The following is a 12,539-nucleotide window of genomic DNA, read 5'->3' on the forward strand; positions in this document are numbered from 1 at the left end:
GAAGCTTCTACATGTTTGCGGTTTAAGAAATCATCATTAATATTTGGTCCCTGTAAATAACTCTGCATGATGTCACTTGTATCACTACTATGTGGGATGGGAAAAGCATCTGGTCCATCTTTAGAGGGTGAGATTGTAGAAAGCACAAGGGGACGAAACTGTGAAGGAAAGTAGCCTGCAGACTTATCGGATCGTGGTACTGGTGGCTTTAATTGGGGAAATGCTGTGGACAGGGACGATGTATGATCAAGTGCATGACTAGCTAAAACTGAAATCTGCAGTGATGTGCTAAGTGATGATTTGGAATTGTTTTCCAAATCTCTGGTTACAGGGCGAGGGATATTCACACTGGGCTTATCCACACCTTGGATAAAAGAATTTAAATTATCAACTGCAGGTTCAACAGAAAAATTATGATTATCCGATAAGATGCCTTCAGAATTATTAAACACTAACTGAGTTGTGTTCCTTATGTCTTTTGATATCACCACAGCACTATTATTATCTTCAGTTGCAGAAATTTTTCGTACACCATTAATTGACACAGTTGTTCCTTCAGTTGCAGATAAGTTTTGGTTTTCACCTCTAATTTCAGAAATTAAAGCTGATTTTAAAACAGGTACACTTTCTTCACTATCACTCACAACACTCTGTTTTCCAACAGTCTGGGTGTCAGGGAACTGGGAACTGCCTGCACCTAACACTTGTGAAAACATATGCTCGTCTGTAATAGGTGGGTCCAACAGCACATGTCTCTCGCTTGCAGTAGAGCTATCAGGCGGACCCGAGGTATAAAACAAAAATGGTTGCACACCACGGGACAGTCCTATCTGATCAGTTTCTGACTTTAGATATGTACTGATACTAGGTTCTGGGATGGCCTTGCTGGATGGGTCTATTGTTTCCTCTCTTTGGATGCCTGGTACACTCTCAGTTGGCCACAACAAAGAACTGGATGAAGTGGATGACTGGCGCAAGTCCTGTGTACCCATCCACAAGTCTGTGTTGTAGGCAGAAGGTATGTGATGGCCTGCTTTAAGATGCAAGAGCAAATCCGTGATGGTGGAGTCATCATGATCCAGCTGTTCATGGAATCTGTATTGTGTTGGCAATGTATAAGGGCCCAAAGGAAGGGCAACTACAATTGAAGACACCAGCAGGAGTGCTGAAAATAAATCAATGTAGATTTAGTGAGACACCATGTCATGAAGATGTACAACAGAGCATGAATAAAGTCCCACACATTCTTAACCTCAATGCTAGATGTAGGTGAATCAACTTAGTGCAGTGATTTTCAAACTTTTTACTTCTGAGCCCCCCCTGACAAGAGAATATACTCTCAGGCCCTCAGCCTGTTTTTTTTTTATCAAAATAGAAGTCATGGTATGTTTGACGTTTTATTCAGTTTATTTTTTTTTCATACTATTTAGCAGTTTTTTTTTCTCAAAATTAAAGTATCACAATATTAGGCATACAATAGAAATTAGTTTTAACACTTGCAACTAACCGAAATATGTATTGAAATGGAACGATATTTAACTAACAAGTATTTAATTTTTTTCTGCAAAGAAAATCAAACATTTAAATGTCAAAGTTCAGTGTGATGGATGGGCCTGCTTTTGAGAACAAAGTTTATCAAAACGTGGTGTAATATCAGAAATGGCCACTCTAACTTCTTTAGCAATATTTAGCCTTGAACGATACTTTGACTTTATAGCTGCCAAAGCAGAAAAGCCTGTCTCGCATAAGTAAGTTGTTGCGAAAGGAATCAGGATCTTCAATGCTTTTTGGCTCAAAGTTGGGAATTCCTTGCCAATATGTATCCAGAACTCCAACAAAGACAATTCCTTAAATTTACTTTTTAATGAAGTATCACTAGTGAGATCGATGAGTTGTTCTTGCTCATTTACATTCAGAGATGATGGCCCAGGAGCATTTTCGAATGGATTTTTAATCCAATTAAATTTATCAAAATCATTGCAAAAGTATTTTTCGAAATGAACTTTCAACATTATGAGATGATCAAGTAGGCAGCTTTTTATGTCCACTGGAAGCACTGGATTATCAGTGTCTTGTACCATTGACACCAGAGTAGGGAACATGTCTAGCGTGCCATTTTCCATACTGTTTCTCCAGAGCTCTAATTTTCTCTTGAATGCCTTCACTTTGTCATTCCAAGAAAGTACAGTTGCCTCATTCCCTTGAAGTGAAGTGTTGAGGATATTTAGTTTTTCAAATATATCTGTGAGGTATGCCATTTTCAATAAAAAAAATCCTTGTTGCTGAAACTGTCTGCCAGTGAATGATTTTCCCCATTTAAAAACAGAACACCTCATGCCTCAGCTTAAACATTCTCATTAATACCTTGCCTCTTGAAAGCCATCGAGCATCACTAAAAAACAACAGAACAGTGTGTTCGGCACCCATTTCCTCACACAGCATTTCAAAAAGCCTAGACTTCAGAGGATGCGGCTGCTGCTGAACTATCAACGTTGTCTCTGGGATACATGTTTCATAATTGCTGGTAAAGAGAATAATTATTAGTTATTTTGAAATTCATGATAATTAAAGCCTGTACTCATCAAAAGTTTTTCTATATGTATTTTTATTTTTTGTTACTTTTCTAATTGATTTAGGGCAGTTTTAATTTGTATCTGTAGGAAAGTATGCTGCGTCCCCCTTTCAAGCCCTTCGCCCCCCCCCCGGGGGTCGCGCCCCACAGTTTGAGAACAACTGGCTTAGTGCTTCGGTCATTCTACTACAAGAGAAAGAGATGTTGGTACCCACTGGATAGGAGTCTGGGTGGGTCCCACTGTGGGTATGGATGTGATGGAGAAAAGTCCTTGCTTCTGCCACAAATTTAAGCCCAGAGATAAAAAGTGTACTTATGTGGACAAACGTGGCTTGCAAATTAAGAATTAATTCAATGTACTTTGTGCAAAGAATGGATAATACATTAAAATGTGAATATATTACAGGAATTCATACACATACCTACTTGTGGCCTCTACAGTATCCTACCACTAGTCCCAATCCTGAGCCAAATGAAACCAGTTTATTTACCTCCAATCCCATTTAAGATCTATTTTAACATTATCCTTCCATCTACACATAGGATTTTGAAATAGTATCTTTGTTTCAAGTTTTCTGACAAACATTCTCCATTCCTCAAGTTTCCTTTATGTGACACATGTTCCTCCAGTCTCATCATTGAGTCAAGTGAGACTGAGTCCACTTGGTACTGCGGCCACTACTGGCCTATTGTACCAGCCCCAGATGATAGGTGAGGGTGACTGTGGAGCAATTGGTGGAATAAGATTGGCAGAGGAAACTGAAGTACTCAGAGAAAACTTGCCCCACCACAACTTTGCCCACCACAAATCTCACATGATCAGACCTGGACCAGAACCCAGGCCGCCGTGGTGGGAAGTCAGCAAATAATTGCCTGAGCTATGGCATGGCCTTATCATACTCACTGATTGGTTGTCCTAATGATTTTTCGTGAGGAGTGCAAACTATGGAACCCCTCATTACACAACTTTCTCCAGTCACTCATTACATCTTCCCTCTCAAGCCAAGATATTGTCCTAAGCAGTCTGTTTCCATTTGTGATCTCCTAATGCACGATCATGTGCAAGTCACCAGGTAAAAATAGAATTTTATATAGTTTCATCTTCATGTTTCCGGATACCAAATGAGAAGAAAAATTATTCTGAAGTGAATGGTAGGAAGGATCCCATTTCTATATGAATGCAATTCTGATTCATTCTGTTATACTTTGTAGCTCACAGAACCGTGCATGTGACTACAATGATCTTATATTTTCCTGATGCTATAACACACAAAAGAACGGAAAATCACTGGCCACCCAAATGATCATTTATGCATTGTCTTCATTTCTGACATCATCAATCAGGGCTGTAGTTGAGTCAGGACAATCCAGAGCGATACCCCAGTGCTTTTGAGTACCAGAGCACCAAACTAGAACTTCTTTTAAATATAAAAATGCTACAGTTCATATAACATTACAGATTTTCATGACAGATTAGTGCCTCCATCTTACAGCTCATTTAATTTCAGAATTGTGAGATGGAGGCATCAGCTCCATTATGTATGTGTGTTTTGTAATCTGTCTTTCAATCCTGCATTTAAAAGTGTAAAGCTATAATCAAGTAACAATGACAATTGTCTGAACTCATCATTTATACCCATTTCTTTTGAAATGAAAGAGCGAATGTTGGACTGCCCTGAAACTTCATATGGTGCATAGCTGCCAAATTTCATGCACTGTAACACTAAGTCCCAAAATTTACTGCCTCAATCTCATACAGTACAGCACTCATGGAACATTACACTGCTGCAACACAAATTCAAGTCCTTCCATATTTCTCTTTCTTAAGCACACTGGAATGATGGAAGCATTTCTCATTGCAACAGTTTCTGCTATCATTGCTAATATTTGTTTTCCTGGAGGAGGGAAAGATAAGAGATAGGCAGGCAAAATGCGATCAGGGACCGGACTGATAGAAACCATAAAAAATACTGGGAATCCATAATTGGACTCAAACAGGCAAAGGGTTTTATATCAGGCCCCTCGACAATGTATGAAGGAAGGATCTGTTGAGATTAAACAGAGATCAACTAAGATGGGTGGTAGGATTACTTACCGGACACTGCCACCTGAAAGGACACTTTTTCAACTTGGGACTGACAGATAACCCAACTTGTGAAAGGTGCCTACAGGAAAACGAATCAGCCGCACCCATACTGAGTGATTGTGAGGACACAGCTTATTTAAGATTTCATCACTTGGGTCAATATTTTATGGAACCAAATGACTTTTATGACACCCCCATAAGCAGGGTCCTACACTTTATTAAAAGTGTAGGATTAATAATGGGCTAATCCAAGGGGAAGTACAATAGATCACTGAAGGTCACAGTGCAGGAGCCGGTTTTTATGGCCCACCCCTTACATACATACATATATAAATACATACATACATACTACTAAATGACAGTAGAATACAAAAATATTATTTTTTGTAAATTCCAATAAAATCCCATTACAATATATCCGAAATATATACCCAGAATCCGTGGTTCCAGAATCAGTATTTCCCATCTTTACCAAACACTGAGAAGACGTCTGCAAGACGCCTCCCTGCAGAAGTAAATATTTTAGTCAAAATATTTTACTTGTAAACACTGCTGAGATCACAAAGTGTCTTATACATCAGGACCCATGGTACCTACTTAGATCTTGCTCCAATACCAAACAAATATAAATGCCCACAAAACCAAGGGTAACACTTTTATGACACTGTACCACAACGCTGACAATACAACAATAGTGTGTCATGTGCAGGTTGACACTGTTCAATATTGGCTCTGCTACAGGCTTCATGTGACTGACTGTAATTACGTTGAAGTATACTTGTTATTTATTTGATATGTTGATATTAGTGGTAATGGTCAGGATCTAACACAGAACCCTTTGAAAACATAGCTTCTATGTGAATAAGTGCATCATTGCTAGAAAACGATAACCAGTCACCTGAATCTAGGAACGTAGTTAGTCAGCCCCCAAGATGTAGTATGTATTAAATAGTGTATCATACAAATAAACTGCAGTGTATCAAATCAACCACCGTCAGAGACTTTTAGAATATCCTGCATAGTCTGCTAGCCTCAGATGTTCATTTACAGCTCCAGTATCTTTCATCATCACAATTTTATATAACCTTATTTCAGTACAGAAAAGTTATGTTTTTCTTTTTAATATTTGAAGATAAGAATACAACTTTGAGAAATTATGTACATACAAAAACCTACAGAGAAATTAAACATAATGTAAATTAAAAACAAAAATATACTAACAATTCAACTTTGTCTTCCTCAGCCCTTCTTCAAACATAGGACCCATGCATAAAGCTACGGTTTTCCATAACGGAAAATTTCATGTGTGGTGCAGGATGTAATATTACTTCATATATGATCAGGAGATGAAATTTTTGATATTTAAGAAGTGTATGAAGTACTGTTATTGCATAAACTTGTCTTTTGAGCAAAATTACTGAGCTGAATGGACAATAAAATAAATTTGAAGCCAAGTCTGAAAGTACTAACACAGCAGACAGCATGAAATATGAAACAACACACTACTGGTTTAAGAGGTGTAGAATAAACTTTCTTACCTCTGAAAATCACTTGTAACACTCTTTTCTGCCCCATTGACTTCACAGTTTAAACCATCAATATCATATAACACCAATAGCTCTCTCCCAACTAGCAGCAAAGGAAACATTGCTTATTTCCAACAGACAGTTCTGAACAAGACACAGAAGGACAATGTAGCCGAACACAGAGTTTCTAAAGGTTTCATTTAGTTGGTTATGAATCCCTTCAAGTGTAATCCCATAATGGAAATGCCACAAGGCAGAGCAGCACCCTATCTGACAGCTGTCTGGTGAAGTCTGCTCATTGTATTGTCTTTCTGTTGGTTCAGGGAAAGAAGGGGGAGGGGGGGGCAGTTATCACTACCAACACATTTCCATTGCCCCACCAAACAATGGTCAATATTTACATTTAATATTCTTTATCACTCTTCCATATTATCAGGCTTATCAACGTCTCCACTGTAAGGAGATAACATAAATACATCAACTAATAACTTTTTCTCCATTAGAAATAAAGCACAGTTTTAACTTTACACCAGACTATGAGGAAATGGAGGTAAAGGTTCATTTATTCTGACAGAATGGCAGTTAAACCTTACCCTTTGTTAGCAGGTCATCTAAAGAAATGACCATTTTTTTTAAACTACATATCATAAAGAGCTGAAATAAATTCAACTTCATATAGAATGGCTCTAATTCTAGATTTCATAATTATTATCCTTCAAAATTGTCCAGATGTCAATAGCATTCACAAAACAGTCTTACACTTTTGGTATGGCATCAGAGCATGGGAAACGAAAAAAATAAACTATATGCATATTTAATCTCCACATTAAACAGTGCTGAATGGTTAGCTTCTACCACAGAGAAGAACGGCGCCCAGTTGGGCCTCAGACCTGTTCTGGGCACATGTCAGCACACCTACAGCAGTAAAACACTGAGTGCCCAGCTCACAGCCTGTCACCTTACTGACTGAGCTGTCATACCTCTGATTACTTATTCTACAGTAATGAAATTCTTGAGGAGTGTAGAATGAAGAATGAAGACCAAACAAGGAAAGCTAAAATTAGGGAAAAGCTGAACACGTTTAATATAAGCGATAAACTTATAAAATCCAGAACACACTGAAAATATCATGTTCAAAAATGGCAGAAAGGTGGATTCTGAAGAAAATTCTAACATACAACCCCAAAAGAAGAAGAAACATAAGACGCCCAAAGTTAAGATGGACGGATCAGCTTACTCTTCAAGGGGGCAGAACAGACCACATAAGGCCTAATCGATGAAGAAGAAGGACTCTACAACTGCCTCTCACTTCAAAGTGTGGTGGTAAGTATGGAGCAATTATGGAATATGATTAGCATGGAGAAAACCAAAAAAGCATTCTCCAGTGGCACTTCATCCACCATGAACTTCACATGAAGTCTAGAGGGACTGAAAACAAGTCTTTGTGCTGAGAAAACAGCACCTAACTACATAAACAAATAAAATAATGCTAACTACATCTTCTGGTTATGAACAGGATCACCTTACTTCTGTTTACCGCCCCAACACAATGGAACTTCATTCAGAATAACTGTCCAAATGTGGGTTCTGAAAGGAAATGAAGTTGCTGAAAAGAGCTGATAAGCTACATATCACTGTTATCTGAAATTCAATTTATCTTCACAGTCAGAGAAGCCAAACTGTTCAGATAACCATCCCCTTCTTTCACATGACACTTTCAGGTATATCGATCCGTCAACCATTTCACTGCTTGCCTTTATATGTCCATTTACAAATAATATTAAATTTGTATACGTCCTTATGTAATAATAATAATAATAATAATAATAATAATAATAATAATAATAACATTTATGTATTTAAAACTTGTTAAAACCTGTTATCTCATACGTCATATTTTTAAATTCGTGTGTATTATTGATCATCCACATGGGGGTCGTTCTTCTTATGTTTCTAATGNATATGCATGTTTTTCTATGTTGTTCTGTATATATGGTAGTTTTCCAATGTGTTTAAATATTGTCCTTTTTTATTCGTTGCTATGATGTCTGTAGTATTTTCTATTGTACTGTATGCGTGTCCCATATCTAATGTGTTCCAAGTATCCTGTATTACTGTTATTGTGTCTTATGTCTTGAATGTGTTCTTTATACCTGGTATTAAATTTCCTTCCAGTTTGTCCTATATATTCCATGGGGCAATCTAGGCGTTTCATTCTATAGATACCACTTCTGTTATATTTATCTATTTATGGTTTTGATTTGAATATGTGTTGTAAATTGTTCTTCGTACTAAATGCCATTTTTAATTTTGTGTCTCGAAATATTTTTGTAATATTTCTTGTTTGTTTTCCTATATATGTGAATGTTGCCCATTTCATCTTTGTTTTTTGTCCTTCTAGATTCCCTGTAATATTTTGGTTTCTCTTTTTTGTAGCTAGTTTTGTAATTATATCTGTGTTGTACTTATTATTTATAAGTATGTTATTTATAGTAGCTATTTCTGTATCTTTTGCTGTTCTGGTAATGGGGTAATTATTTGCTGGGCTTATAAGGTTGTACAACGCATGCAGTAACAGGAGCAAAACACAACACACAACACACAACACAATACACAAATGTATGAAGGAAGAATGTTCACATAAAAGAGGATTGGCGTAATTCGCGTGTTTGAGTACGACGTAGGATGAATTCTGAAAAGTTTTATTATTTGGAATTCATCGACATATATGACGAATACAGATTTTAGTTATTTTAGAATGAAGACATCATGGCATGCAGTACAATAGTTTAACGTGCATAAAGACACCTGAGGATGGCACACTAGTGCTGAAACATGTAGAGTGGAAGTGAAGAATAAGGTGAAAAAGTGTATACACTGTAAGACGGTTAGCATAAACCATGGATTTATGGCTCTTTTTCTCTATTGTGAATTTTATTGCTGGTTGTAGTTTATTGAATTCTATAATCATATCGTCAATATTTGTTTTCTTTATATCGTATAATATTAGTATGTCGTCAACACATCTGAAATATCCAATTATATTTTTTTTTAATTCCCGATGAGGTCATTGGATTTTTTTTCAATTGATTTAATCCTTTCGACCGCACTAGGGGGTTTACTCAGCCTCTAACAGAAATGAATACCAGGAATTAATTAAATGATTTTCCTGGGGAGTGAAGCGCAGCCGGCGCGTAAGGCTCACAACCTTACCGCCATCTTCGAGCCGACTGTCAAGGTTATGTGGGACCCTTAACGTCTCACAACCCTATGGACCTTCACGGCCTGTTACAGGGATAGCTTTACTTTACTTACTTTACTATGTTTTGGACATATATTTCTGCCAATATTGCCGATGTTGGTACTCCCACAGTTAAACCATCTGTTTGTTTGTAATATTTTTGTTCATATTGAAAATAATTTTGGTCTAGTATAGTATTAAATATATGCGTAATTTCTCTTTGTGTTATGATTGTGTTGTAATACCGTATTTACGCATGTATAGGCCTCACATTTTTTGGCCAAAAATTCAAGAGGAAAACTGGGGTGCGGCTTATATTCGAAATATTCGAAATCACACTTCATTTAAAAAAATATATATTCATAATTAGTAATACAGGGTGTTCTACTCCTGAAATAATATTCCAAGAAAATTATTTTTTCTATAATTTGTCTGAAAATTGTGCTGCGGCCTATACACGCACGCGGCCTATACATGCGTAAATACGGTATATTATTAGTTATATTCATTATATCTTCTTTGGTATATTCGTGTACATGCTCTCTATATCAAAAGAACATAATCTTATGTTTTCATCTATTATAATAGTGTTAAATCATTCATTAACTGTATGGAGTTCAGTATATTGTATGCGTTTGGCAATTGTAAATATTCTTGTAATGTCTTAGATAACACTATTGCTAGTTGGTATGCTGGGGCATGTTTCCAATTGATTATGGGTCTAATAGGTGTATTATGTTTATGTAGCTTTATTGTGGCGTGTAAATTTGGAGCTATAGGATTCATGTTTGTGTATTTCCATTTTTGTCTTTTTTGTATTGTATTTGTACATAGTTTTATTGTTTGTTTTATATTATTTTTGTATTGTTGTGTTGGGTCTTTGCTAATTAGTGTAACATTATTTTCATGTATGAATTTAATTATTTTTTGTTAGTCTTCTTCTTCTGTTATTGTTACTAATGTCTTCCCTTTATCTGCTTTTGTTACTATCAATTTATTATCTAGAATTTTCCTCTTTATATTCATAGTTAATTTCCATTCTCTCTTACTATTATAGCTATTATGAATATCTTTGTTTCTCTTAATATCTTTAATTTGTTTTGCAACTACGTGTCTATAGTAGTTATGTTGTTATATCTAGTTTGGTTTGGTTGGTTTCTGCTTCGAGAAATAATGTTTCAAGACATTTTTTCGTTTTTGTAGTGTAAATTGTATTTTAATCCTTTGTTTAAGAGCTGAATTTCGTCTTTTGTAAAATGTGTGTTCGTACAATTTTTTACTCGTGCATAATTTGTGTTATTATGCTTGTTCATGGTTGCTTGGGTTTTCTCCATGTTTTTTTATTTTTTGTTGTTGCTTTAAATATATTGTTTTCATTTCGTGTTGTAGTTTCTGGTTTACTGCAGGTATAAAGAACATATTCAAGACATAAGACACAATAACAGTAATACAGGATACTCGAAACAAATATTAGATACGGGACACGCATACGGTACAATAGAAAATACTATGGACATCATAGCAACGAATAAAAAAGGACAATATTTAAACACATTGGAAAACTACCATATATACAGAACAACAAAGAAAAACATGCATATGAATAACATAAATACAGAAATATATAACCCAATATTTCATGAATTACACACAATTTACACAGAACAACACAATACAACCCCACAACCTACTCCCACCACACTCACCACACAACACCATAACTCTATCAAAAATATAAGAGAACGAAAACAGCACACACACACACACACACACACACANAAACATGTAGTGTAGAAGTGGTAATGGGACTCTATGCACTTGAAGACTGTTAATATGTATATACACATTATGAATATGGAAATTACATACTAATGAATAATTTTGTGAACTTCGGTTAACGTTTGAATTTAAGTTATTAAAATATTTCTTTAAATATCAAACCAATATTCGGTAATACTTGAGAGCCGTGATGGCTCAGTCGATATAGCGACGGGCCACAGGATGCACGGCTGGAGTTCGATTCCCGGCATGGGCAAGGGATTTTTCTCTACTCCACAGTGTCCAGACCGGCTCCGGGGTCCACACCACCTCCAATCCAATGATTAGGGAGGGCTATTTTCCCAGGGGGTAAAGCGGAAGTAGGTGGGATGCTGACCACTCACTTCTATCTAATCCCGAGATCAAGAATAGTGAAGCTATATCTCCATTACAAAATACATCCTAATGACCCGATGTCTCACTAATTAAGAGCAGGGACTCTTTGTAGACGATGGGATATCCACTCAATTGACGAATATAGTGTGACACATGCCCAAGAAAATACTCCGTGGTTTTAGTCCGAGCGACCGCCGCTTGTCGGTGAGGTTAGAGCCAAATTTTGCGGATAGATGGTGTCGCGTGGTCTGCGCAACGGATCCCCGTTCCAGACCCACTACTTCTCAGAAAATGTGGTAGCCCCGAGAATCGAACCAGAACCTCTGAATTTGTAACCAGAAACTCTGACCACTAGACCTCAGAGGTGACACATGTGCACACGTGACATTAACAGTTCAATTAATCTTAGGATCATGAGACTTGCCTCCCTCGGTACTCAAGCCGAGATGGAGGTGAATAGTAAGGTTCGTTCTTCCGGTAACCACTGGATAAGTGGATGCTGAGTGTGCCCCAGAGCCAGTCTGGACTCTGTGCAGAAGGGAAAAACCTCTTGCCTCTGCAGCTGGCATTAGGAAACAATGAAAAATAACTACCTGCTGGTTTGGTGATCCAAAACCAATGCATCCACCAGTGAAGCGTCATGTCTCCCGATAACGTGACGTCATCGTAAACTGGACCACAGCCACTTCTATTACACCTGGAAAGAAAAAATAAACAAAAGCATAAAAAACTGAAGATTCGTATATTTGTAGCATATCTGATAGCCATGTTCATATGTTTGTAGAAATATCAGTCATCATTTGTGCTGGCCTGAATTCGATAGATTCAATGTCTAGTGTCATGAAATAAAACGTATACTGTGCTGAGTGTTGTTATTATTATTATTATTATGCTTTCTCTGCATGAAGTGAATCAAATGAAAGCACAATGGTTGTGTCGTCCTGCCTGGTTTACATGTTT

The 12,539-nt window shown here is 36.8% G+C and overlaps 1 protein-coding gene across 2 annotated transcripts in view; it reads right to left on the bottom strand.

The window, feature by feature from the left end:
* LOC111871515 (serine-rich adhesin for platelets) overlaps positions 1–12,539 on the bottom strand; it is a gene marked incomplete at its 3' end in the record, with an annotated part of 129,477 nt that continues 116,938 nt past the window's right edge. For both annotated transcript variants that reach the window (XM_023864673.2, XM_033754284.1), the window contains 2 exon segments: positions 1–1,165; positions 12,173–12,276. In XM_023864673.2, the coding sequence (XP_023720441.2) occupies positions 1–1,165; positions 12,173–12,221 (1,214 nt within the window).

The sequence above is a fragment of the Cryptotermes secundus genome, unplaced genomic scaffold (genome assembly GCF_002891405.2).
Source record: "Cryptotermes secundus unplaced genomic scaffold, Csec_1.0 scaffold625, whole genome shotgun sequence".
Lineage (NCBI taxonomy): Eukaryota > Metazoa > Arthropoda > Insecta > Blattodea > Kalotermitidae > Cryptotermes > Cryptotermes secundus.